The sequence below is a fragment of the Leptinotarsa decemlineata genome, unplaced genomic scaffold (assembly GCF_025532065.1).
Source record: "Leptinotarsa decemlineata unplaced genomic scaffold, Ldec_3_MD MMD2_tig00026361_RagTag_RagTag, whole genome shotgun sequence".
Lineage (NCBI taxonomy): Eukaryota > Metazoa > Arthropoda > Insecta > Coleoptera > Chrysomelidae > Leptinotarsa > Leptinotarsa decemlineata.
The window spans coordinates 1,863,725-1,888,049 of NW_027412704.1; the positions used below are offsets into that span (position 1 = coordinate 1,863,725).

At 35.4% G+C, this 24,325-nt stretch overlaps 1 protein-coding gene across 1 annotated transcript; it reads left to right on the top strand.

Moving 5' to 3' along the window:
• Positions 1-1,265: 1,265 nt before the first annotated feature.
• LOC111502796 (uncharacterized) lies at positions 1,266-23,729 on the top strand. The gene is made up of 16 exons (XM_074184919.1): positions 1,266-1,449; positions 1,636-1,771; positions 1,846-1,969; positions 3,728-3,846; positions 3,915-4,114; positions 4,172-4,403; positions 6,128-6,259; positions 7,431-7,586; positions 12,895-13,013; positions 14,061-14,196; positions 15,841-15,964; positions 17,019-17,137; positions 18,161-18,360; positions 19,438-19,669; positions 20,790-20,921; positions 23,522-23,729. Exons 1-16 carry the CDS (start codon positions 1,388-1,390, stop codon positions 23,681-23,683), a joined length of 2,385 nt encoding a protein of 794 aa, XP_074041020.1. The 5' UTR covers positions 1,266-1,387; the 3' UTR covers positions 23,684-23,729.
• The last annotated feature ends 596 nt before the right edge of the window (positions 23,730-24,325 follow it).

The window sequence follows — 24,325 nt, forward strand, 5'->3', positions numbered from 1 at the left end:
ATGCAGTGTGTTACATTCACGGAGTTTTCGAGATGTATACCCAAATGTGAACATTGCTGTACATATTTTTTGAGTATTCCGGCTACAAATTGTTCAGGAGAAAGATCTTTTTTGAAAAAAGTAAAAACCTATTTACGTGCAAGTATCGGGCCTAAGGCGACATCAAGCCTAAATCCGCCACTGGCTGTATGTAACTTTCTTGATATAATTCGAACTCACTTTACATGTATTCCTTCATTTGAAAAAATTCTTTTTATTGTTATTATTATACGCTTTCATTAGCTTCACCTGTATGTATGTATGTATGTTTGTTTGTAACCCTCCTTTTCAAGTGTACTAATAAAACGAGGAATACAGTTTACTTCAGAGAAACCTCAGTAAGGTTTTGCACCCCCCAACCTAGAAACGGGTGAATACATAATAATAAATAAGTTTTCTTTCCACTTTTGCATGGCCGTTACTTTCCTCTTTTCCGGCGTATTGACAAGAGTTTTCGTGGGGGGCGCAGCAGTCTTGCCGAAATCAATGCTGCCACCCCCTAGTTTTTTCACTCATTTGTAAAAAGGCAAGTATCATTTCATGTCAGTGTCATCATTAGATGTGTTTTTTAATACACTTGTGAGGAAACATCCAATTTCTGTATATACAATGTCACCATTTAAAATGAAAGCACCCTTATAAAACAAACAGTGCAGACATAATCACAGATTAGTAAACAATTGTTTGGTGTTTTGTGCAATACACAAATGTATTGCATCACTTGTCGCCAAGAGGGCGCTATCAACTTTTTTATGTTTGGAAAAGTGCTTGTTTTTGGAATATAGGGAGTAATGATATCGGTTTTTGATCAGCCATATCAATTGGATCTCTTTTTTTTTAGAGGAACAACTTCCGTTCAGCAATTTACATAACGGGGTACGGATTCCAAAAGGTTCATAAAAGTCTGCATAGATATGATAATAATATGGACTGGCCGTGACTTCACTTCTACATATTATTCAATCTGCGGATGACACAACGTCTTGATTATTGCGTCACAGCACCATGTGACAAATCAAATCCCAAACACGTAAAGAATCGTGACGTTTTTGATGTTAAGTGTATGAGTGACGTAAATGCCAAAACGTTAATATATTTTTTTTTAATTGAAGTCAATGTTCTCTCTTCACTGACCAGTCTATATTATAAGGTCACTGGCCCCCGATTTGTCATATGCCAACACCAGCTGACAGATCATGTGTTTAGCAAATCGGTGATTCCGTGGATTTTCATTCGTCCTGAGTCGTAGTTGGACGTCTTGTTTGGTTTCATTGTTTACTGTTTGAAATAAATAAGATTGATATCTTAGTTAAAATACTGATTATTTGTATTCTTGAAGCCACTGAACATGTTACGACAATTTTTGTTAGCAGTGTGCATTGTGTTTAGTGTCGATGGCGATTTTATAAGGTATTAGAATATTTTTTATGAGCAAATAAAATAATTTAAAATTGGATGTAATTTGAACAGTCATTGTTATTTCTGTGATTTGTTGTGCCAAAAATTTGTGCGATGAAAGTATTGAAATAGAACCATTCAAAAATAGAGCAGTACAGTACACATTTTTAGGATTTTTATTTAAATTCGACCTTTCAGAGTTCCTCTAGAAAGATTCACATCTGTGAGAAGAACGCTTCATGATGTAGGAACTGATGTAAATAGAGTTACATTGCGTTACAGTTATAAAGGAGTTAGTGGACCAACTCCTGAGCCATTGTCAAATTACTTAGATGTAAGCATTTCCCTTTTTTTTGAGTAATTAAGAATGCTCAATTCGAATTCATATTTAATTTACGTACTTCTCAGGCTCAGTATTATGGACCTATAAGCATTGGAAACCCGCCTCAAAAATTCAAAGTAGTTTTTGATACAGGATCTTCAAATTTGTGGGTTCCATCTTCGCAGTGTCACTTTACCAACATTGCTTGCTGTAAGTATCTTTGGATGAACGTCCCAATATTGTGATAATGTGATAAACCTTCACAAAGGTCAGGAAGAATGTTTATTTATAAATGGTTATCAATCTGTACCGCTGACCACATTTTGTAATGATGAATGATTCATAAAAGTTTTCAGATATCTTGAAAAACTGATTGGTTTGAAATAATATTCTGAGAAAGTATGATTTTTCTGTTACATGTAGCCACTTCTAGCTTGTGTTATCAATACATATCATATTAGTTTCTCCATATATAACATATAAAATGCCTTGTAAATATAGATACTGTGTGTTCATTAATAAATAATCCACCTTCAATTTATCAGGGGAAAATATTTGTATTCCTATTTTGATTATACTGGAAGTTCCACCTTGAATCCCTTTGAAGAAAGGGTTGAATTATTTCCTTTCTTAAAATAGATGTTCCTATTTGCTTATGCCGATTTCCATACATTGGCATCTACTCTGTCTGTTATAATAAGGTCATCTTGATATCAAATCAATTTTTTATAATTTTATATCACAAGGCAACAGATACATATTATACTGATTCTACTCAGTTTCAACTTGCAGGGAGTACACTGATATTATTTTCTTGTATAAACTACTGTCTATTTAGTCACTAACAATGCTACACAAAATTGAAATACTAAGATTAAACCTAAAGACTACAAACGAATGTGGATAGATAGATTTATTCATGTATCTTTCTAACAGGCAGCAAAATATAAACATGTTTTTACAATGGTGTACATAAATTCTTATGATTGAGATTAAAATTGAACCTAAAGACTGAGATTGAACCTAAAGACTTTAAATGAGCGTAGACAAATACTTTTATTTCAATTATTTATCTACCTAACGGGCATCACCCAAAGGTGTACATAAATACTTATGATTAGGATTGGAAGGAAACTTTGAAACTAACATAAAACCTAAATACTTTAAATGAGTGTAGGTAGATGCATTTTTTTCATTTATTTATATAACGGGCAGCACCCAAAATACAAACATGTTTTTACAAAGGTGTACATAAATACTTATGATTAAGATTGAAATTAAACCTTGAAATTAAGATTGAACCTAAAGACTTCAAACCAGTGTAGATAGATTTGTTCGTTTATCTATTTAATGGGCAGCACCCTACAAATATATTTTTACAAAGGTTGTACATAAATACTTATGATTAAGATTGAAATTAAACTTTGAAACTAAGATAAAACCCAAAGACTCCAAGGAGAATGTGAATAGGTAAGTTTATTCAATAATCTATCTAATGGGTAGACCTAAAATATAAACATATTTTTACAATGGTGTATATAAATTCTTATGATTAAGATTAAAATCAAACCTAGAGACTTTAAATGAGTGTAGATAGATGGATTTATTCATTTATCTATTTAATGGGTAGCACCAAGGAATATGTTTGTACACAGGCGGTACATAAATACTTATGATTAACATTGGAATTGAATTTCGAAACTAAGATAAACCATGAAGACTCCAAACGAATGTGGATAGATTTATTCATTCATCTATTTAACTGGCAGCACCTAAAATAGTAACACGTTTTTATGATGGTGTACATAAATTCTTATGATTGAGATTAAAATTGAACCTAAAGACTAAGATTAAACCTAATGATTGAGATTAATCCTAAATACTTTAAATGAGTGTAGATTTATTTCATTTTCAAACGAACCTGTTTACCTCCTAGTCTGAAGAAAAATATTTGATAATCTGTTGTAGTGTTGCACAACAAATATGACTCCTCAAAATCTTCTTCTTACCAGAAGAATGGTACAAAGTTTGCTATCCAGTACGGGTCGGGGAGTCTCAGCGGATTTTTATCAACTGACGTTGTTACGGTGAGTTACAGTATCTGAATATTGTATGTGATTTTAAAGTATTTCTATTGCTGCATTTGCTTTCCCAGATAGGGGGTCTCCAGGTGAAAAAGCAAACGTTTGCTGAAGCGTTGAGCGAACCTGGTCTGGCTTTCGTAGCTGCCAAGTTTGACGGTATCCTTGGCATGGCCTATAGCAGGATATCTGTTGATGGAGTGAAACCAGTGTTTTACCAAATGGTTGATCAGGGGCTTGTTCCTCAACCCATTTTCTCGTTCTACTTGAACAGGTTTGTATTCATGTTTCATTTTTATTTCGATTCTGTGACAGTCGTTAATTTTCTCAGGGATGCTGATGCCAATGAAGGAGGGGAGCTTATATTGGGGGGTTCAGATCCAGAACATTACAAAGGTGAGTTCACGTACCTCCCGGTCGACCGGCAAGCGTATTGGCAGTTCCGAATGGACAAAATACTGATTGGTTCGAAGTCTTTTTGTAATGGTGGTTGCGAAGCTATTGCTGATACCGGTACCAGCTTGATAGCGGGTCCTCTGAAAGAAACTACGTCCATCAATCAGGTAGGGATTGGAGTTTGCAACAGTAAAAATTGTTTTTACTGTTTTTGTTTTTCATTGGTTTACTGAGACACGGGCTATGAGATTTACTATCCTGTTCAAAAAATGAGGTGTTTTTAGAAATGATTTGTTACTTTTTTTCAAAACCCTTTGTAGAATCTGAAGTGAGAAATTCAATTTTGATCGTTCAATGCTATAATTCATCCTGTGTGTATAAAAATATCATCTAGTATTAATATCGATATTTTCATAGACTCTACTCACAATTTCAACAAACCCAATAATGGTGATAAAAAAATCAACAGATTCCACAAAAGTTTTTTTCCAACACCAGTGACACCCATAGAAGTAACATCCATTATAAATAAGACAACAGCTAAACAGTCTGCTGGCATAGATGACATAAATGGGACAATTCTCAAATCTGTGTGTACTCTTGTAGCAGATATCATATCATATTTAATAAATGAATCTTTCACATCTGGAACATTTCCAGATGTTAAGGAATCAAAATGTATACCTGTATTTAAAAATAAGGGCTCTGCTTGTGACATACATAACTATAGGGCTATATGCATACAAAGTCAAATCGCTAAACTATTTGAAGCATCCTATTGTGATAGATTGACCAAGTACTTGGAATATTTTGAGCTCATCACAGCAAATTAGAATGGTTTCCGTAAGCACAAATCAACCAGCTCGGCAATTTCTGATTGCCTAGAGTTCATCTACAGTGCAACGAATGATAGAAATAATGTTCTAGGGCTGTTCTATGACTTCAGTCGGGCTTTCGATACCATTGATCATCATTTGTTAATCATGAAATTGGAAGGGTTAGGAGTCAGGGGTGTTCCGCTTCAATGAGTAACATCATACTTAACAAACAGAACCCAGACGACAGTTGTGAATGGTGTGAAGTCAGATTCAAGAGTAATAAATTCAGGGGTTCCACAGGGTTCAATCCTGGGACCACTATTGTTTGTAGCTTTTCTGAGTGACATTGAAGTCACCTATAAATACTAACCCTTCCATGTTTATATATTCTTGAACTGATTATGTACATAAAACGTTACCAAAAATAACTAATGAGGAATGAAGACACTCATATGTATAATACTAGGAATAAAGAAAAACTTCGACAACCCTATTCAAGGTTATCAGTCTGTGAAAATTCACCAAAGCATATTGGTATCAAGTGTTTCAATAAAATAAGAGATTTGATAGATTGAATTATTATTATTATTAATATTCCTTTTTATCTGCCATATGACAAGTCCAACACCCCGATAAGATCTGTTAAGTTATTTTTTGTTTATAAAAACGACCACTTTTTGGTATATCCTTGAGCTCTCTTAGCGATTCGATTTTTAATACTTCGCCACAAAACGTCGTCCCTTAATAGGTATCTTCAATCTTGGGAACAGAAAAAAATTGCAGGGAACCGAATCTGGGGAATACTGTGGCCGAGGCATGAATACGGTGTTATTTTTGGCCGCGAAATCTGAACAGCGCCCCAATTTTTCAACAGTCTACGTAAATCAAGACACAGTAGAATTGAGATATGGAGCTACAAGAAACACATGACATTAAAAACGACAAACCTTTCGAAACAACCTAATATATCATCTCGTCAGTTCGTTTTAACTTATTTCTTCGGTGAAAGTTTTGTTTCAAACCTGCTACTGTGTGCTTATGTGTGTAGTTATTATGGAAACAATTTTTTTCAGGCCATTGGTGCCACACCCATCATGGGAGGTGAATACATGGTAGACTGTCAGCTTATTCCGAAGTTGCCAAAAATTGATTTCATATTGGGAGGAAAAAATTTCACTTTGGAAGGAAAAGATTACGTGTTGAGGGTAAGAACATTGAAATTTGTTAAACTCGATCACTAGATTAGTCTGGTCTTCGAAGCGGGATATGTGCTGCGTGGTTTTTGAAACAAGTTTTAATGGCTCGTTTAGTCTGACCGATATATTTTTCAACACAGTCCTCACTGCTTGTTCCATATAGAAGTTTCAAAGGCTGCTTTCACATTCAACTTTTTGACCCATTACTGTATCTTGGTTCATACAGAAGAACAATAAACTTTGAATCTGTCTTTCGAAAGTCTGGAGATAATAATAATAGTAATATTCAGTTGGATCATCTATAGATGACATTGAGTATGTCAAAACGTGTACAAATACTAAATTAAAAATACAAACTCCGTGCATTTAGAGGCACAATATACAATTTGCATAAATAAGTGGAGTGGTTCTTGAATGATTGAAACATAAAAGCACAGTTTTTCCTTCATTTAACAAGAGACCATTGTCTGAGAACCACTTTTGGATTCTTTTTGTTTCAGCAGATGCGTTATTAACTGTGGCTTCAATATTTTCCTGAGTTATCAATAAAGATGTGTCATCAGCTTACATAACAAACTGATCACTATAAAAATCATTTACATATATATTATATAAGAGTGGACCTAATATAGAACCATGAGGAACCCCAAGGGAACAATTTTCAGATTCTGATTTATTTCTGCTAACCTCTACATGGTAGTATCTACCCTCTAAGTAACTTACAAACCATTTGTGGGTTATTTCCCTGATATCATACATTTCAAGCTTTGTTAGGAGAATTTTGTGATCACCAGATCAAATGCCTTACTTTAGTCTATAAAAATCCCTAGCGTCTTTTTACCTTCATCCAACTCCCTGTACACGTTGGGGAACTGTGTAATCGCTTGACTTGTGGACAATCCCTTGCGAAAACCAAACTGGTTCACATTAAATAGACCCCATTTATTAAAAAAAGTTATCATTAGGCTTGAAATGGCAAAGTGTGGCAAATAGAGTTACAAAGGACCCATTCCAAATTGCCCATTGTTTCTTCATCTCCTGATGACGCCAAATTGGTTGATAGTAAGCGCGTCGAGAAGAGTGTTGCAGTTCTGTTCTTTGGAAAAAGTGCTTTGTTTAAATATTTTGTTTCTTCGAGATTTTTTTGATGTTATATTGATATCATTAATTTTTTTTCCAGGTGTCTCAAGCAGGTAAAACTATCTGCCTATCTGGATTCATGGGTATTGATATTCCACCACCAAATGGTCCGTTGTGGATTTTGGGTGACGTTTTCATCGGTAAATTCTACACCGAATTCGACTTGGGCAACAACCGTGTTGGCTTTGCCGAAGCTGCCTAATTTTACTTGTTTGCTTGTCTGTACCAAAGAAATTATTGAATTGAGGTGTAATACTCCAATAGTTTAATTTGAGTTGTTATATATTTATGAACATCAATACTAATAGTGAATGTTTGGTGATATAGATTGATGTAATTATGCTCTCTGTTTTATAATTTTCTTGTAGTCTGATTGAGTATATATTTCTCATCTTGCGTGAATAAACTGTTACTTTGAGAAACGTGCATTTCATTTGAAGGAAGTTCTCCATTCGCTGGAGGAGAGTACTTCATTTTCGCAAACCAATGTTGAAAGTATGGAAAACCATAGCAATGTTCTTTTTAGGTGGTATCCTTTAGAGAACTGTGAATAATTTCCATGGCAACGTTAGTTTAAAACGCCTTTTCAACTTGTTTTGTATGTTACATTAGTTGTCAGTATTTTAATTTAAGTTTAAAGTTCGTTAACTTCAAGTCTGACAAATGGTTAGATTAACGGAAATGCATAAAACAGTTTTACAAATAATGATTTTACGGAGATAAAACCCGAACACACCTATTTCATGAGAAATTTCCTAATTTACTGCTCATATCTCAAGGAACAATAAGCAAAAGAGAGAAGCAGTTTCGCGATCTTGGTCATGTGGGGCAGATAAAAAAAGCAGCTGCCAATGCAAGTGATGAACTCAAATTAGATGTGTTGCTTGAGTTTGAGGAAAACCCACATACATCGAGTAGACAGGCATCCACTACATTCAATGTTAGCCATAGATCGATAGTAAACATATTAAAAAAAATAAAATGTATCCCTATAAAGTGATACATACTGAGAAGCGCATAGAAGACGATTTTGATAGAAGAACTTATTTTTGTGAGCAAATGATAGACATGTTGTATAACAATATCATCCAATTAGAAGACGTTACGTTTTCTGATGAGTGTACTTTGTCTCTTGAAGGTTATGCTAATCGGCAAAATTGCGGAACAGTTATGTAAAATTATATATTAAAACTTATAACTGGTAAAATTATAATATATTAACATCCCCAGATGACAATCTCAATTCTTCAGTTATATTGATAAGTCATTTATAAACTCTTCAATGGAGTAGTAGGCTTTATCAATCAGAAAGTTTTTTAGGAACGGTTTAAATTTTCTTAGTGACATTTTTCTAACATCATTAGCCATAGCCTGATACCTATGAAAATTGGACTTGATTCTGATCTAGCCAGTCTATGATTTGGTATTTCTAACAATGTTAAATTTCTTGTGCCGTAATTATTTTTGTTTAAGAAGGTAAAAGGTCGCAGATCCGATTTTACAAAAATCAACAGCTGGTACATATAAATGCATGGGAGAGTTAATATTCTTAAAACTTTGAATAGATCTCTGCAGCTAGTACGTCTATTTACACTCTGAATGTTTCTGACAGCTCTCTTCTGTGAAATAAATACCCTTTGTGCCTCACGTGATAGGCCCCAAGCTACTATACTATATGAGATTGTTGAGTGTAATTGGGCATGATAGTACATGAGTACCACCGACTTATCTATAATTTTACTGAGTTGATAGATACAGTAACACATATGCGTTATTTTTTTACATATTTCATTAATATGTTGATTCCATTTACAATCTTCAGTGAGAGTAAGTCCTAGAAATTTTATTGAATTCACCTGTTTTATTAAACAGTGCTGTGATTTTAACAGTAAACTGTGATCATGACCATTTGGGGCGTAACTAAATCTTAGGAAGGATGATTTTTTATCATTGCAGATTAATTTATTGCTAGAAAACCAATCCTGGGCTTTTAAAATTTCCCTGTGAGCCAAAATGATGTCATTCCAAGTTTGGCAAGTTTATATCCTGATCAAGGGAACCCTCAAGTTCCAGTGAATACGATATGATTTCAGCTGGATGGAGCACTACCACATTACCAAGTTAATGTCCGGGAATACCTCGATACAACATTTCCCAGACGAGGATCGATTGAATGGCCAGCGCAATCACCTGATCTTTCATCGTTAGATTTATTTTTATGGAGATATGTAAAGAGCAATGTGTACAAAACTAAACCTTCAGATTTAAATGACTTAAAACAACGAATAACCTTTGCGATTAGGTCGGTCACGCCTGATATGGTAAATAATGTTAGAAGACAGTTTTATTTGAGATTAGGATATAGCCAAGACGTTCGCGGTGAACATTTTGAACATTTACTTCGTTAACATCCATAGTTCTTTTTAGTATTCTACATTTTATTACGTTTTGCATTACATTTTAGTTTTTGACTGTATTTTATCGAATTTCGGTAACCATAGGATTTTAATTTATTTTATTTTAATTGTTGCAATGAACTTGAAAGCGATAACATTTTTGAATTGAAAACGAAGATTGCTTTCAAACGATATATCACAAACCTATACTTCCCATTAAAAAAATTGAGGGTTGTACCTGTCATTCGAAGGGGGTTGAAGATAGGGGTGGCGTTTTTACGTTGAAGAATGCAAATTATAATTTACATTTGACGTGTTTCGGTTTTTTTTTAATATGTACATTAATCGAAATAATGAATTTATTCCATTTGGCTCTTACACACTGTATAGTAATGAGCTGAAAAGTGGCAAAAATTAAAATTAAGAAAGAAACTTTTGAAACAATCTAATATTTGAAAAATTGAACTAGAAATGAGTTACAGAAAATAGTTTCAAACAAAGAATCTTTGATCACGGGTTTTTTTAAAATAATCTTTAATCAAGTCAAGGACTCTTGACACTAACACACTGATCGTTATCCGCATCGCAAAACTGAAATATAAGTTATCTCCTTTTTACACCTGTATCATTCAAGTGTAATGCGAAAATTGTGTTTATTATTCTGAGATTTCAATAACGTTCATGATGAGTTGGGACGAATGGAAGATATGATCATTTTATCTTACTGAAGTTAAAATGATATCATATCAAATTTTCACAATCAATGGGTTAAAAACACGAGAGCCGAAACGCGAAATTGTTACATCAATTCATGAAAAGTGGTAAAGAAGAAAAGAGAAACTTGTTTTTTACCACTTTTATTTGTAACTAACGTTGTTGCAGTTTCGTCCTATAAGGACACTTTCAAACTTATACATGTATAAGTCCACTGAATCAACTGCAGAGAGAGTTCATGACTAGCTGGAATTATATTCGTTTGGTCGTGTCTACGAAGAAGTTGAGGACCGAACTGTTCTGCCTGATGAACAATTTGCCTTCAGGAGAGAACACTCCACTGAGTTACAGGCTCTAAGGCTGGTCGAAAAACACCATCCACGAACTGAACACCAACAAAAAAGTGCACATTGTTTTGCTAGACATCTCAAAGGCCTTCGACCGTGTGTGGCACGAACGTCATCTGCATAAACTAATCGCATTCGACCTGCGTCGGAGCCTGATCCGGTGGATTGGGTCTTTCCTGGAAGGCAGAACATTTCAGGTTAGAGTAGAAGGCTCTCTGTCTGACAACAGAGAGAACCTTGCTGGAGTGCCACAGGGAGCAGTGCTCTCTCCGACGCTGTACTCACTTTACACCTTTACGACCTTCCGAGGTTTGAGCGTGTGAAGATATCCCTATATGCCGATGACACGGCTCTCCTCTCGTCTTCCATGGGTCGGGAGCTCGGTGGCGTCTACATGCAACGTGCATTGGACGACCTCGAGAGCTGGTACCTCGATTGGAAGATCCGAGTGAACCCGAACAAGACTCAGGCGGTAACCATGGGAAGATTGCTATCTTCTCCGGCCAGAAAAGTAAGAATCTCTGGAAGGAAGATTGACTGGCAAGCGCGGGTAAAGTACCTCGGCCTTCTAATAGACCGTAGGCTCACTTGGAACCCGCACATTATGCGCCTTAAATCAAAGATCGAGGGTCGGATAGCTAGTCTGTGCCCTCTGATCAATAGAAAATCAAAAATTAGTTTAAAGAACAAAATCACCATCTACAATACACTGTTCAAGCCTGTCATCATGTATGCTTCAGGCGTCTGGGGACAAGCGGCTCCGTCTAACATTCTCCTCTAACATTCTAACATCTCCATTCTGTAGAGATTACAAAACAAGTTAATGGGGATGAGTGTGAATGCTCCTTAGTTCGTGCGGAATGAAGCCATCCGCAGAGATTTGCAGCTGCCTTCCATTCAGCAGTCCATTCAGTCGAGGAATCAGCGAGTTTTTGATAGCGCGGAAACTCACGAAAATCCGTCAGTTAGGGAAGCTATAGATTATGCTGTAGACGACCCCTCCCGATATAGAAGGCCCCGACACTCTGTCGAAAGAGGCCCTCATGTCCCCCGTTAACGGATGAACAATTTTTCCATCTATCCCCCGCAGCCAGGTAGGGATACCCCGTTAAGGGCGGTACTGATGTCTGAGGACTTTCACACCGCCACCATCCCTTTAGTCATGAACTCATTTGTCTTTCTGTGAAAAATCAGCTATAAGGGTTGTTATGTATTCAAAGACCAGACTCCTTCCTGATAATCCTTTATTTTATGATTCCACAAGATATTCTTTACATTTTACTCTCGACAACTACCAACTACTCTCTTGCTACCCTAATATACAATTTATACCTATGTCCCTTATGACAATTGACTGGGTTTTTGTGTTCGAATATCCACGTTCGGATATCCTCTTGCTCGGTTAATACTCTACAAGGGTAACTGAACTATGCTTCAACCTGATTGAACTGAAGACGCTTGGTTAGTTAGTGTTTGGTCGTGATACTCAGATGGTTCACACCGTTCTGAAGAGACCATGCCCGGTACTGATAATGGGGCAAGTACCCCGAAACCGGTCTATCGTATCGACCAAATGAAATTAATTATTGCTTTTCATAGTGGGAAGTAACTTGCGACGAATCTTCCAAATCGAAGACGTTGCACAGGTGTCTGATGGTTTTACTTCAACTCTCTGCTCGGCATTAGCTGAGTTAGTTGTTGTTTTTCCATTAGGTATCTGTATTTGGTTCAGGTGCGAGGAAAATTTGATTCTAGATGGAAAACAATGCCTTGACCCTTATGACTTTTTTCCACCTTTCTGATGTGCTCTTAAGGATTTTGTAGTTTAAGATTTCTGCTGCGAATTCATGTAAAAATCTGAGGCAATTTCATTTGTGATTGCATACGTTTCGATATAAATCATTATCAAAAACCACTCATCTGAAAAAAGAACTTTTTAGATATATATCAATCAACATTTGCCTGATTGAGTTCTCAAATTCTGACAATGAACAATGCAAAGATCAAAGTGCGTTTCAAGTAGGTACTTCAACTTTTGAACGTATAAAAAAGGTGCAAAATCCAAATGTTCTCATTTTCTACCGGTGGTTACTGTGATCTGGCTAGAATGCGTCTCTTAATAAGTGCCTTCTGTTTGATAGCCATCATCAATGCTGATTTAATCAGGTATTACGATTTTTTTTTTGTTACAGTTAAAAACAAAACCTCCGGCTTCAATTAAAAATGTATATGTATACTATTTTCAAAAGCAAATTCTTTTATTGCACCATCAATGTCTATAGCATCATACACCTTTTGTTCAATAGACAAGATAGCCAAATTTGTTAGTCATGATATTTAATTAATTTCAATTTCAAAAAACTTCTCTCACAGCTGGTATTGCTTATGACAACTGTAAAAAGTATTCGCAGCATGATTAAAATATTGGGCAGAGTGTCTTTCAGCTTATATTTTACAATAAACTTCAATGATTCAAGTGGGACTGCATTATTTATTTATTTTCGTTGCCTGTAGCAGCAACGAAAGTCCGCAGTCGAAGTTGTTCCATTGAAATCCTGCTCGTCAATTTCAACAGATGCCTCGCCTAGATCACGTACTTTCTCAAAGCGACGTATAAAACAATATTGAACTTAATATATATGTAATAGAAGTCATTCTCGCTGATTATAAGTCAAAAACAATCCAAACACAAAATAAAATACGGGAAATTCCCGCAAGTCAGTATAGACGGTGTTACCATTCGCTACAAAATATCATTCAAAGTTTCGGAATAAGACACTAGTCTTATATTTTGAAAGATAAATTTTTGGGAAAGTGAGGTTTTTGTCTTTCTACTTCTACATATTTATTAAAAAATGTGGAAAGCTTCGGAAGAAAGCAATCTAGTTGAGGATGATAATGTTCCATGTTAGTGAAATTCAGCTCTTTCATATTATGAATATAATGATAATTCGACTCCATAACAAATGTTTGGTGTACAAATCGAATAGAGGAAAAAGTGATTTTCGCAAAATTCAATGTTCAAATGAAAGTAGTTGTTTGGGTAGGTCTTTATTTTTTTCTAATTACTATTTATAGCTCAGAATGTCTATCCCTTGTGATTGTTTTTTTTAATTGGGAGGATATAAACTGGAGTTACTCTTGGCCCAACTCTAAAATCGATTTTATCACAATCATTGACACGTATGACAATTATTTTTCATATATTTCAAGAATTCCTCTGACAAAAATCCAACCAGCCAGGAAGATTCTCAAAGAAAATGAATATGATGCTGTAAAGAACAATCTAATCAGTAAATATGGTGCCTCTGTTAACCCTGGTAAAGAAGTGCTGACAGATTATATGGATGTAAGTATTCACATTGGAATGTGGGTTAAATTTTTTTATAAAACAGTTACTGTTTCAAGAAAATGTTTCAGTCAATTTAGCAAAATACTGCAATTCAATAATCCTTCAGAAAAAACGTGACTTTAAATACAAAATTGTCAGAATTTTTTTGCAACTGCTAAGAAAAATAAGATAGGATAAGGCACCTCAAAAAGAAATTGATTTTTTTACAATTTCAAAGATGAATTGAAACTCCTCTCAATAAAGGGAAAGGTGGGGTAAGATGGCGCCTTTAAGGAATTTGAATTTTTTCAGCTTTTTCAGAAAGCCTAGAAAATCAAATTTTATACTAGAGTTAACAGTGAATAACCAACTTTGATTAAAAATAACCCTATACAAATGTTGAACTTTTTTATTATACTTATAAGACTATATCTTATGGGTTAGGATTGAAATAAACCAATGTGTTTCTGAAATGAAAGTTTTATTTTGTTAGTTACTTATCAAAGAAAACATTTTATTTATTTTCACTTTTGTAAAAACCTCACCTGAAATGAAAGAAACAACATACAAAGGCTATTCCTCCTTTCCAATTTGTATAGTCACAAAATAAATCTCAATATGAAACTATTTCAAGGCCTTTTTCTTAACGCCACATTCTAATGAATCTAACCTCAACAAAAAACTACAGATCAAAAAGTTTGACATTGATATGCCAGCACGCGAAGCGCGCCAAATTCAAAATTAAAGAAATCTAATTTCTTTACATACGTAGAGGTATTTTCAAAAAGTATACTGTGGGGCAAGATGGGTTGGAAATAATTTGAAAGAAAAGTTGAAAAAAAGACATGCAAAAGTTTTTCAAAATCTAATTTTGTAATTTTACACATATAATTTGATATTGGTTCAAAAATTTTATTTACAAAATGCGCAAATATCATGTCCCTCGTCTTCATCATTTTCGTCACCAGCACATGAGCGTTTTTATCTGGTAATTACGTACCATTTTCTGCAACAAAATACAATTTCTTAATAATAACTCAATAATAATAACCTATACGTCAAATTGGTATTGGAATAAACTCAATAAAATTACATTTCCTCCAGCCTTGCACTGTCTACTATAGAGAACTTGTCCTCAAGCCGGTATTCCCGTCTTGCCCCACGGCACAGTTTTCAGGTTGAGCATTAATGTTTTTATACTAATAACGTATTAAATTATTCTAAAACAACTTACCTGTCACAACTTTAAAAACACCAATATTACAAGGGTCTGCAGAAATACGTTTTAATTGACTAGCAATAAACGCGTGACTGAAGATGGCTGCCGCTATGTTTGCAGTCTTGCCGTCTTGCCCTTCTTCAAGATAGTTACGATTGTTGCCAATAGAGTACAGCACCTGACTGAGAAGAAAAAGGTCCTCGCCGTCTTGCCCCAGCTTCCCTTATATTTTGTCTCAAATGTCCGATTGTAATCATCAGAGCACCAGAATGAATTAACTGCCTGAAATATTACATATTTGATAGGAATTTCAATTTCAAACAATTTTTTGAACTATAACAATATTTTTCATGGAGTTCCTGTACAACAGATGAAATCTTCCACCTCCATGAAAACATGTTCCATTTCAAAGAACGGATAATTCATTTCAAAACTATTTCTAGGCTCAATATTATGGACCAATAACCATTGGAACACCTGGACAGACGTTCAATGTTATTTTTGATACTGGGTCCTCAAATTTATGGGTCCCTTCTGAAAAGTGCGGTCTATTCGAGTTTGCTTGTAGTGAGTAATAGTTTATTATTATTATATTCATCAATTTCTTACCCATTAATATATCCTTGTTCTCATGGAATAACAAAAAAACACTGTGATTGATCGTCTTTTTGAAAAGACGAAAACTTACAACAGAATTACTCTTTAGAATTCAAGTATTTCAATCAACTATCGACGACTTTTGAATTTCAATTGGATTGTTTTCAGCCGTGCTTTTGAACACAATCTAATAACATTTTGCTTGAGGGGAACATAACAAGCCTACAGTAGGTAGGAAGGTTCAGAGGAGATGCGACTATCCACTACAACCCACGAAGGTTTATTGTGGCTCACATATTATTCAAACCCGATCAAATAAAACCATCTACAAGCTGAAAACCTGACCCAGTTCAAGGCAAAGCAAGTACTGAAGTTTGTTACCATGGCCTGAATTTCTTTGTAAAGAATAATCAACTCCGAAATTGATAGACCATTGTACATTTTTCCTATCCTTGTGAGGATTTGATGGGTAGCGGTAGTGGTTGTACCGGCAGCAGGAGGTTGTGGATAAGTTTGTTGGTGGTTAAAATGGACACCAATATGTCTTGGCACAGTCATGTCGCTGGAATTGCAAAGGCTGCTTCTCAAAAACTTGGAACACAAAAGCACCGCTCTTAGAACGCCTTAGGATTTTCCTGAAGTGATTGCCAGCCAGTCTGCGAGACGTCCTTGCATTGCATCAGGTTTTAATTGCTCCCATCAGTCAAGGGACGCTTATTTGATCCTCTCGAGTAACCTGAAGCAACCAAAACCGAAATGTGCGGGGCTTTTTCGGTTCCATACCTACCAAGAAATGAACTTCTGCTTATGTAACACACCCCTCATTTTAAAACTTCGAACCTATCCAATTCAGCTGTTTTTTCATTTCAGTCACTATTCAGATGTTTGATTCTCAAGGAAACAAAAATACACATGAACTTTACAGAAGTTCAACAAGTAATAGCGAAGAAACACGAGAACACTTGATAAAACTGTCATTATTCCCCTTCAAAACACGTTTTTAGATCTCCTACTTTATTTTCAGGATTCCATAACAGGTACGATTCAAAAAATTCTTCAACCTACGAAGAAGATAATCGAGAATTCAATATTTCTTACGGATCTGGCGCTCTCAAAGGATTTTTATCTACTGACACTGTTGAGGTGAGTGAAAATTTGTATTCGTTTCTTATCGGTATGGAAAACGCGCTCATGAGAGTTGTTTCAACTTTCAAGACCCAGAAATAAATTTCAATAAATATTCATCACATTTGCACAGTTTTCACAAACAGTAAATGCGGTTTAAACTAGGGAAAAATTCTTGAGAAAGGAAGAAAATGATAGGATGTATCGAAACTTCTCGTGTAGAATGAATCCATGACAAGAAATGTTCTCAAACACCAGGATAGCGATACTCTTCCTCGTTATTTTGAATAGCAGACTGTTACAAAATTACAAATGATAAAGGTAAAAAACGCGGTTTTCGCTATTAAAGCTTTTATTCCACTATTGGTAAAACAAAACAGTGTTGCCAACTGAATGAACTTGTTAAGTCGCTACACATGAACCAAAATTCAGCTATACTGTTTCATACTCCGTTACGCTTGTATATCTGTCGCAAATCAGTTCGCGCATGCACCCTATTCAAATTGAATACCACAGAACTTACAGTTTTTGTATCGTTCAGATACATAATAATGAAACTGTCAGGAATCAGGATCATGCTCACTTCCACCCGCGCAACTCAGTAGATGGTACCTAATTTTCTAAATTTATAATTTTTGAAAGCTGTCGTCTTGAACAAATATTTCTTATCTTGAAATAATGACTTCGAAATAGGATTTTTTATAGAAGAGCATTACCACAAAATCAATAAAATTGGAAAAATTATTCAAATATTTTCTTATTCACTTTCATCATGTAATAGCCTCAGCAACTAAGACTATAACGTATTTACTGTGCATTTAATTGTCAGTTGTCAGCTTCGACCCTGTCCACTGCCTCTTCTTTTTCTGATATTAACTGTAACTGATTATACATAACTGATATTATGAATATTGCATAAACATAGATGTCGCCATGAATATCGAAAGAGAACTTTTGGTGTTTCCAACATTCCCGACACGCGTTATTAAAGGATGTGTACATTTTCTCAATTGATAATAAACTAAGAATCTTCACTTATAGGTTGCAGGTCTCTCAGTTGAAGGTCAAACTTTTGCTGAAGTCACCAATGAACCTGGTCTGACCTTCTTGGCTGGTAAATTCGATGGAATTTTGGGAATGGCATACGATACAATATCCGTCAGGAAAGTACGCCCTTTCTTCTACAACCTTGTGGATAAAAAATTGGTAGCACAACCCGTCTTCTCATTCTACTTGAACAGGTGAGAATTTATTTATTTATTGTTAAATTTTTGTCACTTTCCATTTTCGGCCAAATACTTGACAACCCTGTAGTCGCTCATAGGGAAAACATAGTCATTTATTCAAGAGAAGATTATAAATATGAAGTTAGGTCCTGGGGTCATACTAGGTACTGAGCTTCGACCTACTCTCCTTTTACATCTTGAAACGAAAACTACCAGGGAATGTCTTAGGTCAGCTAAAGACTCCAGGGAGCCTTCAGCAACGCCCGGGGGTATACCGAATTCCTTGTACCCGTCTTTATGAACTTAAGGACACTCACATTATCTCAATGGAAGTTACAAAAATAATCGATAAAGCTCCGAATCACCATCCAAGAATATATATATAGAGGTAATAGAAATTCAGAAGCACAGGGATAATTCCAATGGGAAGGAAGAGACGATAAATACCTGTCTTCAATTGTACACAAACAAGGACAGATTATCCTCCTCTCCGATCGCGACAGAGGACGATTGTCCCGATAACGGGACACATACATACATACATACATAAGGTATGAAGAGCTGTTTATATCCCTTCGTTGCATAATCTGCAGCTGAGGTCTCCGTTGTACAGCCCCATTTTATTCAGGTGTCCTCTAAGCGGACCATGACTTTTCAGCACTTTACGGTTTAGGTTTAATTTAAACTCCATCTTGGTTAAGTTACAATACTCAAATTGTACCCTTTACGCTTCATTTCTGCTCGGACTGTATGTACACTCGCGATTAACCCGCGATGTTCACTTCACAACAGACAAATTCGACTATAACTGGGCTGTGGGCGTTTCCACTCCTGTCTTCTGCGCACAGCTAAGGCGGTCTCAAATTAAGATTTTGAAACTTTTTCCTATTCTTGACAAACTGTGAACCCTTTTACACATAAATTGGAATATACAACTATCTTTCTATTCAAATGAAAGAACTCTCAAATGTAAAATTCAAAAATGTTCAGCATTTGTGATATTCTTCTAATTAATTTTGTCATCAACTGTGTATTTGAGAGAAAAATATAGTGACTTATGGAAGTTGATATTGAACTTTTGTGGTATTTTAGGGGTCCTATGGCCATATTCGGTGGAGAGCTTATTCTTGGTGGTTCAGATCCTGAATTATACAAAGGAAACTTCACTTACGTACCTGTCACACGACAAGGGTACTGGCAAATCAAAATGGATTATTTGAGCTTATATGGTTTACTGTTTTGTCATAGCAATTGTCAAGCCATAGTCGATACCGGTACCAGTTTGATTATCGGACCAAAAAAAGATATTCAGGATATCCATCAGGTAGGCCTGTCAGTTTACTGAAACGAAATCGGTCGTTCGGAGAATACCTATAACTATTCACAAAAAAAGTTGAAATTTTATTTCTACAGGGTAATTTTGCTTTACGCTCATACCAAATATTGGCCGTAATTCTAGTGATACTGATTGAAGTCATTGACCAAATATCTCTTAAATTATTCAATGGAAGTCGTCTCATCCATGTATAATTAAGACTTTACTCTCACCCGGTATAAAGCATGAATTAAACTGTTTACCGAATTGCTTTCACAAACATCTCGCGACAGTTCTAACTTAGCTACCATGATTTCAAGGAAGGAAATAATCCTAACCTCACTTTCTATAACGTAATTTAAAAGTTCAGACTTCAATATCAAAATTTAAACTTTTTTCATTTCAAACCAACCTAACCTCGTAACATAATCTGATCTTATTCGCAATTCACATTATTCCTTGTTTTAGTCGGAATTTTCGAAACATGGAAAATTATACTGAGAAATATTAAAAAACTGATTGGAAGAACATCATTCTAGCAAATAAGGTGTAAGTAGATTAATGTATAACAGCACAACTCCTTCCAATACACGGGAGCCCAGTTGCAACTGTCGCCGGACGCTCAATGAAGCCCTGGTTCAACTGGTGGAGTTAATTCGTACCAAGTTAGAGGAAAAATAGTGCCCGTGCTCAATGCTGCTAGTTTATAACAGAGTCTTAGATGGCGTCTACTCGTGACACCAGTTTAAGAAATGTCCAAAATCACAAAAAAATACGACTTCCACAATAAGAAACTCAATGTTTCAGAAACTTAATTGGTATAGTTGAATAGAAACTCAATCAAAATAAACAAAAACAATGTAATACTGTCTGAAAATAATCCTCAGAAAATGTTAAAACAACACACAGTCTTATGGCAGCTACTAGAAGTGTCACCAGTGTTACGTCATATCCGCTTGACGCTTGTTCAACGTGGCGATAAATGTAAGGAAGCAATCCTGTATGTCCATAATCGTTGGAATAAAAAACATTCCAGATGACAATCTAAAATGACAAGTGATATTTCAGTTGGAGCGCAAAACAAATGATTTCAGAAATTTACCTAAATCTAATCTATTTTTACTTTCAGATGATGGTAGCAAAACCAACTACTGGAGGCCAATACGTAGTGAATTGCAGATATATATCAACGTTACCTCATGTAAAATTCGTCATAGGAGGAAAAACTTTCACGTTGGAACCATCAGAATATATTTTGAAAGTTAGTATCAAGTGGATCATCTCCACAAGGTAGAGCTAGCATCAAAGCCATATGAGAAATGTGTTAATCATTTCCTAGTACCTACAGAAAGGAGGTTGTTTTTCGATTACTCGGCCACACTTATTTCTGAAAATTTTATTGTTATCTATGTATTTTGGTCCGCTGATCATGAATCTGAAAGCTCGTAATCTATTAAAAACACACCAGAACAAAAATACTGTCTCTCGACGCGAATGTTGCTAACCAAGTTGCATCATTAAAAGTACATCAAGAAGAAATATTGCAATTTACGTTCCAGACGTTCACAAACTCATTTTGTCTACCACCCACTTCGAGAATCAATTATTTTCAAGCACCCCCCAATTTTTTTTACATTACTACATTTCAAGAATCACAATCACAGTCATTATTTTGATAATTGAATAATGTGTGTCATGTGAAAATAAGACTTTCTGATAAGGGTAATAAAAAACACTATTTTATAAACTTTTTATAAACTTTTATTAATGTTATTAAAGCAAACATTTCGATTCGAATTTTAAAACTGATCTAACGTGAAGGATGAATTTGATGATTTTTAACAAGTTTGTTAATATCAGGCTCGAATTTACTCAAAAACAGCCGTAAGGCATCGTGTTCGGTAATCTGCAACCGATTTCTCTTTTTAGTTAGCATCGTTGCCACAGCACTAAATCCACGTTCACACAAATACGATGATGGGAATGCTATCAAAAATCATTGAACGATGGACCACAATCCAGGGTACAATATGCGGGATTGGCTTTTGTAGCCAAAATTCTTGGTATCCATTTTTGAATTTTTATTTTTATTTCCTCGTTCGTTATCAGTTCTATGAGTTCTTCTTCCAGCTGGGGTGATCCTGCTGTGTTGACATTTGAAAAAGGATCCAATACCCAGTCTGCTATTTCCAATTTTAAAATGTCCTGGAATCGATCTGCGAAATCACTGATGTGGAGGTTCTCCAAATGTCGGCAGTAAACAAGCAAGTTGTCATTGTTGAACAATGTTGAAACTGTTGACAAATTAGGGAAATTACGAAACTCACGTCTGCCGATATTATTCTTGTATATGGTTTCTCCTTTTGTATCCGTCTCTAAATTTCTGGCAAATAGTAGTTCTTGATATATTTGTTCATTTTTAATAAACCTCACGTACGTAAGTGGACTTATCTAACTCAATTGAGACTTTGAAAGTCTTCAGATGATTGCACAATGACTCTTCAATGTTTTCAGCCATCTCATCAATTCGTCTTTGTACGGAACTATTGCTCAAAAGAATTTTTCGGATATCTGCCGCTAGTTCATGGAACACAATAGTTATTACTTCTTTTATTGCTGGTAAAATTAAATCCTCTCCAATAGCGTGAGGTTTACCTGATTGAGCAATTAGCAAGGAGATATTGTAGGGAGCTCGGAGTCCGTCGTCGTCTTGCTTAGAAGCCGCTGATAAAAGTTTTGACACAGTTGGCTGAGCTGAGTTTTACTTTTCCAGTTCTTGAAAATAAGTCACACTTTTGTCTTTTTCATCTGAATGCGTTTTATTCAAATGATCTTGTAGCCTTGAGAGTTTCATCGCTTCGTTCGAAAATGTTTTTTGACAAAGCAGGCACATAGGCGAAGATGGATGTGTGGGATTTTCAATAAATCCATATTTTAAATATTCCGCGCTATACTGCCGTTTCTTCTTTTTTGCTTCTGACATAATTTTGTCTTAAAAAATGCCGAAGTAAAGAATCGAGTATTGAAAACTTGCTAATGACACCACTCGCAGTATTCACCAGTTAGCTAGTCGCTAACTAAATTCACTTGTTTTCGTCGAATGACATTACTTTCGAGAATGGAGACTAGAAACTTCCCGCTTCGCATTGAAGCTTACCGCCATCTATTGTACAGTTTAACAACTATCGAACAGGAAATAGTAACTGTCTAGTCCCCTAGATGGCGTTACACAAGGAAACGCGCGTTAAGCGTAAAGGAGCGGTGAAGTTTGTGTTAAAAGCAAAAACACATTTTTTAATTAGCCATCGCCCCCCTAAACCGCTGTGCCCTTTACTGCCCCTCTATAGGCCTCCAGCGCCCACAAGGGGGCGTTATCGCCCACTTTGAGAAAGACTAGTCTAAACTGTGGAGTTGTATCTATTCACGGGAATAAATAAGCACTACATATACTAATATGAGCCGCTGCTTAATATGTTTCAAACCAGAGTTGGCGCAATCCTTTGAGAATAAATACTACAGAGGGAACGAAAAAAAGTACTAGATCGAATAAAAAGTACTAAAAAAGCGAATAAATAACATGTTTAGTAAATATTCATCCTTTTCCTAGGATCCTACAGTTTTTATTTGATTTCAAAACACAATTTGACAATATTAACCAATAATTGAATGACGACAGATGGAAAACCGAGACAATAGACACGAAAATGCCAAAGTGATAAGTTTTGTTTTGTAAAAATGACCACGTGAGCTTTAAAAAAGTTTTCTTAATTTTTTCTAAGGCAACGATGAGTGGAATTTACGAAATATCACAATGAAACTTGCATTTATATTTCATGTTTGAATACCTCACTCTTGTTATAGGTTATTTCAGGATACACAACCCAATGCTTCTCTCCCTTCATGGGAATGGACATTGAACCTCCAGTTGGTCCTCTGTGGATTTTGGGAGACGTTTTCATCAGAAAATACTACACAGAATTCGATTTGGGAAATAACAGAATAGGCTTAGCAACTGCCGTTTGAAAATCTATTTGTTGTTTATAATATTTATTAAATTGGAGATATAATTCATGGGTGTTTTATTTGTAATCAATAGTATGAAGAGAATCTCAAATATGTACCGTATATTTACTAAAGATTATACATTTTCGTTCCCGAAGATATGAATGATTCTGTAGAAACTAATTCAAATCATACCGAAAGTTTATTATGAAGTGAATGTGTACATAAAATCATTACAACTGGAGTTTTATGCCAACACCAAAACGTTATTTCAATACCTCGACACGTGTTTCGATCAACAAGTGATCATCTTCAAGATGATCCCGCCCAGGACCAAGACTCCACTATTGCTATTTTGGAAACGGTAAGATCTACATCTAGAGTGACAAAGGACTCATTCCAAATAGTCATTATTTCTTCATCTCCTGATGACGCCAAATTGGTTGGTGGAAAGGGCGTCAAGCAGGTAAAACTATCTGCCTATCTGGGTGACGTTTTCATCGGTAAATTCTACACCGAATTCGACTTGGGCAACAACCGTGTTGGCTTTGCCGAAGCTGCTTAAGTTTAGTTGTTTGTTTATCTGTAACGAAGAAATTCCTGAATTGAGGTGTATTTTAAAATGATGTCATTCCAAGTTTAGCAATTTTATATCCTGATCAA